The following is a 6,208-nucleotide window of genomic DNA, read 5'->3' on the forward strand; positions in this document are numbered from 1 at the left end:
TATCCTCAATGAGCCGGTCAAGAAGAGGTGGAGCTAGTGAGTGCTTCATAATGCTATCTGTCGAGCACTCAGATAGCTGTATCATGTAGAACACTGTACTTTTCTGACGACCAATGAGGCGCGCTTGGTCTCAGGAAGTGTAATTCCTTAGAGTGCTGTTATCAGTTGCCATGTGAGGGGCATATCGGCCACCACCTGGTGAGTGTGCAAAGGACTACACACATCACTTTCTATTATTACTTTTCTATAGATTTCAATATATAGCGCGCCGACCGGTTACTTAGATAAAACACATGCGGACATGAATTCTACCACAGCTACAATTTGAAAATACAGCGCCATAGCTACACAATCCATTGGTTATCAACATCAATTATTGCAACCTCCATAGTTCTAATTCAGCCTTGTTCATCGCTGCCGAAGCACCCGCATTTTTTGGACCTCGTCAGATGGTGCCAGAATTTCATAGTTGCACCCACATATCCCAGAGAATCCTGGTTCTCATGACGGATTTGAACATACTTGGCAGCAGTGAGATATGATGCGCTTCACGCGAATATGAGGGAAAGTTACTAATCTCAATGCACAGTACCTTAAGTCTTGAGGGTCCAGCACCACCTGCTTTTGCTGGAACCTCTCGACATCGCCATCAGTAACGAAACATCGCTTGTTAATGTTACTGGTGTCTTTTAGGTACTAGAATTGCTCTGCTCGCGATGCGAGCTCGGCTGCTAGTCAGCATGGGTTGACACGTCGATAAGAGCATCACGGCGAACTGGTCATTTGAACATGTTGGATGGTTGTTGGTGCAGTGGCGATCCTGGACATCTCCCATCTTGATGGCCTGCTCAGCGCAGATGCTTCAGCTGGCTCGCTGCTGCTGGCAACAGAATCGCCTGCTGCTGCACGCCTCTTGCGCGGCCTCTTTGTAGCCGGAGTGGTGCCAGAAGCATCGGCAGCAATGGCCGTAGAGCGACGGAACCGTCCAGGAATACTGCCTGAATCACAGAGTGACTGGAAAATGAGCCTGAAGTTTAGAACTGCTGCGAGATCGCGGTTCAAGAGCCGAGACGAATAGGCCCGCCTGTATTGTGCCATGGCCCGCTTACATGACTCGCCTGTACAGCGGAGGAGGCCATGGCACTTCACAGTTGGGTCCTTGCTCTCTGATAGGGCTGCGGGTTGGGAATGTCAACCTGGGGAATAAGTGGTTATCGAATATATGGAAAAAACTTCTCAAAGTGACTGAGGGGAAGAAGGAAGGCTGGTCGTCTGTCTGAGCCATTGTACGTATGTGTTTCGGTCTTGTCCATGGTGGCGGCAGGGGACTCCGGACCCCGAATGTCAACAGTTTCAACTCCCTTAAAGTCCCCACACATACAAAGGGCAGCCATTGTACAGTCAGACAGCAATGTGTCTGCTAAATAAATGCCTTGTTTGAGGCTGGGCTGAGTGACTATACGTGCCTGGGATCACATGCGGAGCTGGTATTCAACTGGCTGCTTCCCGTTACAGTCAATGGCAACCTCATAATACAGATTTGGGAACAAGCCAGCAGCGAGTGCATCTTCTCCAGCAGACTTTTCATACATCTTGTCAGACAGATGCACATTCATCACCTCGACTGTAGCCTGAACCCAGCAAAATACATCGTTAATGGTTGTCGGATGGCCATCCTTGCATGCCTACCGCTGCAGTACCAGAAAAGGGTTAGTCCGTAGCGTGAAGGTGCCATCGTCAAACACATGGCCAATGCTACATGATAACTTGAGTGTATGTAAGCTTGAGTATACGACAAGGGACCTGTCTGCAGGCCTATTGAATAGCTTGGAATGATCCAAAGCTCATGGTATTTATTGATAGCGTCTTCAGATAGTCTGCATGGCATACAGCTAGCCCAGCAATCTCGCTGTTGCTATAGATTCCCATTCCAACGTGCATATACTTGACATCAGGCGTCAGTCAGTCGGACATGGATGTATGAAACAGCATGCCTCGAATGACGCTCAATATTGAATTGATGGCGCTGCGCGCAGAAATGCCAAAAGGGCGATAGAGTTCTGCCTGCTTATGTAGCCTAGGTCTTGGTCACCTGAATAAATGCCTGAAACGATGTTTGGCATCGTCTCTCTTAGCGTTCGTTAATATAACTAGTATACTGGGTAATTATCAGCTTCATGTTGGCCTGCCCCTGCGGGTCAATTGCAGGCAGAAAAACCCTGGTAGGCTACGCTGATAGTGGTAATCGCGAGTAGACGTATGAGGTGTGGTTGTATGGGCTTCTCTGAGCCTTCCCTTACACTGGGCAAGCAGAGGGTCAGCTCCTGAGTATACCATTCCGTTGGCAATACTCTCGGTAGTGCAGTCAAGCAGCAAATTGTGGCCATGCGGTTTAAACTCAAGTGCAAAGCTGTCGGTAAATGCATGTTCATATCCTACCTTAATAAAAAGCACTGTGCTATGTGAGCTGGCATAAATACTAGTAAACCCCCCTCAATAATTGTGCTGATAACGTATCTCTACTCACAGCAAGCACCATCAGAGGATACAGAAAACGCAGCACAGTAAGCGCGTCGAGTGCAGTCCAAGGTCTTGGGAGCACCCTGCCTCTCCTGACCATGTACCAGACGAGTTTTGGGATGGTATACAGCGAAAGATTATTCATAGTGGTGCTTCATGTTTCAAAGAGCTGTGTGAAGGGCATGTTGCTTTTAAAGAAAATGGAGCTAGAAAAACTTTTCAACGAAAGGAAAGAGAGACAAGAACGGAGCACTCGGTGTGTGTGGTTTATGTCATTTCAACCACAGCCGCGACCGGAAGTATGGAGTATCAGCTTGGTAGTTTGTGCGATGTATCAGAATCTGCGGCTCAAGTGAAGCCTCGTTAAAAAGGAATCACGTCACACCTTGGGTGATTCGCAGATCAGCCAGGGTAACCTGAATGGTACCACTGGAAAGCTTGGCATAAGCGTCACCATCTTCGTTTCCAACTTTTTTTTTTTTTTTTTCGCAAACATCTTTTTTGATGAACATATACTTTTCGCTGTTCTACCTCGAAATGATAATGCACAGAACCGTCGACCTTGGTGCTGGCAGTACTGCGGTAGCAGCGGGGCTAAACGCTCTCTGGATAGCGACATTGCTAGCTGCGATACAAAAACGACCGGACGCCGACTGCGCACCAACAACGCCTTCCAGCGGTACTTTCTCATTGGGCAATTCAGTGCTCGGTGGACTGCAGAGATGGGCACAGCGGTCATCGCTATTTACAGGCGAAGAAGCAGCGGAAATGACTAATTCGCAGGCAATGGGCAGGGCGGTGAGCGCAGCACAAAGAGCCACAGAGCAAGCGCAGAACAATTAAAGCGGCGAGTGGTCACGGTCGAAGTGGAGGTGGTCAGAAGACAGAGCGAAGACTTGCCGGAATACACGCCGTTCACAGAATGCACAGAATGCACAGAATGCACAGAATGCCGGCCGCCGCACGAGGTCGTGGCACAAGCCAGCGACATTAGTGACGGCATCGATCGACTCTGCGGATCTGAAACCGTCGCTGTACAGTTTGGTGTCCACGCATGGCGGCTCTAGCTCAATGCTCTGACGATAATGAAAATATAATACTACTCAAAGTCCTGTGCTCGCGATGCAAGTTCACCTCCTTGGTGAGACTTTATATGTTGCGTTCCTCTCGCCAAATCCTGAGACATCTACGCAGTGCATCGTTGGCCATGTGTAGTCTGCCACGAGCATCACAGTTGTTGATTTCGTTGACCAGGCGCACGCGCAGTTGCTCTAAGCGATTCAACGGAGCAGCCGGCGGTGGCCTGGACGATTCAGGCACCAGCGTGTCGATCGGCACCCTGACTCCGTGCGTAACCACAGGGATCCCACGGGAATCCAAAGTCGGCGTGACGCTGACTGGCCGACGCACGGCGGGCCGCTGCGCACGCATCATGTTGCTGATCGGCGGCTTTCGCTCGGCTTGCCGCGGCTGACTAGCCTCGCGCGCCAGTTCGATCAGAATTCTCAGGAACGTGCTTTCTCACCAGTTTGCGTGTCAGCTCGCGCAAAAACTGCGCACGATTCTGAGTGTCCTCGGATACCGCTTGACCAATTCGGCGTATTTCACCCAGTCGTTGGCGATCTTGGCGATATCCAGCAGGAACGCCTCGGTCGTTTTATATTGGTAAGCCGACGCCCGCAGCTTCACAGTCGAGAGGCAGGCCGGGTCTTGCGTCGTCTCGTAAAAGCGTGCGTGAAGCTGCGGATCAGGCGGTTCGGCAAACATGCGCAAGAGGCGGTTTTCTGCCACGGCATGAATCACCTCGAGTAGCGCGCGCTTCAGCTGGCGCTGCACCAGCCGCATGTTAACCGGCGCTGGTGCAGGTATTGGATCCGCAGGCAGCTCATTCGGGTCGGATGTCGGCTCCGGTGCTGGTGCCTGCGGGGTGTGAGTCGCCAGTGTCTGGAAAAAGTTCGTGCGGTCGATGCGCTCGGGTGCCGAAATTTTAAGGAAGCACGTTTGCGACATGCCATGGAACCACCGCCGTACGAATTCGGGAGCGCTGCGCCAGTCATCGGCTTCGACATCCACAAAGCACCGCCACGCGTGCGCCAATAGGCAGGGCGCGGATGCAGTGGTCCAGCATGGCAATTGCAGCCGCATCCATGGTCAGCGCCAAGCCGTCAGCCATTGGAACGTGGAGGACGCTCGGCTGACGCCTGAGCGCTTCTTGGAACAGGTGGCCGACCCCCGCAATGTCGTGGAGGAGAGCAGGCGTCACATGGAAAACTGGAACATCTCGGGCTTCCATGGCATACGCAGCCGCCGCCCCGACACTGGCAGAGGCCATGCCCGCTGCGCCATGCACGGCGAGTCGTGGGCGGAAGACATTTGGCGCCGAACTGCCCAGCGCCAGCGCCGTCGACAGCTTCAGCGCCGCTATGCCCACCAACTGCCCCAGCAGCGGCTGCAGCGGCTGCGGCAACGGCATGGCCGATGACGTTGCCGAGCGCTGCGACGACGGGACAATCTGAGCGGCAGCTAGCCGCAGGTCCGTCATTGACACGTTGATCACATCGGCGCTGATTTGCAGCCGCTGCGCCGATTCGTATAGAGTAGGTACCGCCTGCGCAGAGCGCGCAGCGCAGCCTCGGTACACAGTGCCTGGATATCGGCGCCACCCCAGCCTTGCGTTAGATCCGTCAACACCGCCAGCTCGTCCTCCGCCAGCTGCCTGGGCCATTTCCGTGTGTGTATCTGCAAGATCCGGTGCCGAGCCGTGAGCCCAGGCAGCCGGAACAACATCTCTCTGTCAAACCGTCCGGGTCGGCGGAGCGCCGGGTCGATTGCATCGGGGCGGTTGGTCGCGCCAATCACCACCACCTGCCCACGGTCCTCAATGCCATCCATTAGCGCCAGCAACGTGGTTACTATAGATGCGTGCGCTTGGTCCTGCCGCGCACTGCGCACCGGCGCCAGCCCGTCCAGCTCGTCAAAGAATATAATTGACGGCTGGAATGCGCGCGCCTGCGCAAACAGCTTGCGCAAAGTGCGCTCTCCCTCGCCCACCCATTTGGACAGTACATCGCCGCCACGTCGCATGAAAAAGGCAATCGGCGGGCCGCCCGCCTTGCCCGACGCCAGCGCCCGCGCCAGCAGCGTCTTACCTGTCCCCGGCGGTCCGTGAAACAGCACGCCGCGCGGCGCCCGGATCCCCAGTGTCTCGCACAGGTCTGGGTAGACTAGCGGCAGCATCACCATTTCTTTCAGCCCACGCACGTGCTCTTCTAGACCGCCTACGTCCTCAAACGACGTAGCATCTGCTGTCGGGGTGCAACGGCTCCCAGATATCCGGCTTTGCGGCAGCGCTCGACGCCCAATTCCGCAAGGTTCATCGGTAAGATCTGATCCCCGCCGTCGTTGCCTTTGCTGCTCTCCGACTCTTCGATATCGCTCAGTGCATCCTTCTCCTCGGCCGCCCGCCGCAAGTCGCGCATATTGCGCATAAATTCCTCGTATTGCTGCGGCGGCTTCTCTGCCACCGGCTCCATCTGGTACGACACTTTGCTGCGCTGGCGCAGATTATATGTTCCCTGCCTGCCGCGCCGCCGCCGTTTCCACTTCCGCTCATCATCGCTCTGGCTTTTAAGCGACAGCGAGTAGTTCACTGCCCGCCGCTTCCGCAGCCGGTTCTTCACTGGTGTGG

At 54.3% G+C, this 6,208-nt stretch overlaps 1 protein-coding gene across 1 annotated transcript; it reads right to left on the reverse strand.

Annotated features, from left to right (window-relative positions):
* Positions 1 to 4,283: 4,283 nt before the first annotated feature.
* Positions 4,284 to 5,338, reverse strand: DL89DRAFT_62935 (uncharacterized protein). Its single transcript, XM_040891895.1, has one exon. The coding sequence runs from the start codon at positions 5,243 to 5,245 to the stop codon at positions 4,574 to 4,576; it is 672 nt and encodes a 223-aa protein (XP_040739090.1). The 5' UTR covers positions 5,246 to 5,338; the 3' UTR covers positions 4,284 to 4,573.
* Between the last annotated feature and the right edge of the window lie 870 nt (positions 5,339 to 6,208).

This window comes from Linderina pennispora (assembly GCF_002104995.1).
Source record: "Linderina pennispora strain ATCC 12442 chromosome Unknown DL89scaffold_145, whole genome shotgun sequence".
Lineage (NCBI taxonomy): Eukaryota > Fungi > Kickxellomycota > Kickxellomycetes > Kickxellales > Kickxellaceae > Linderina > Linderina pennispora.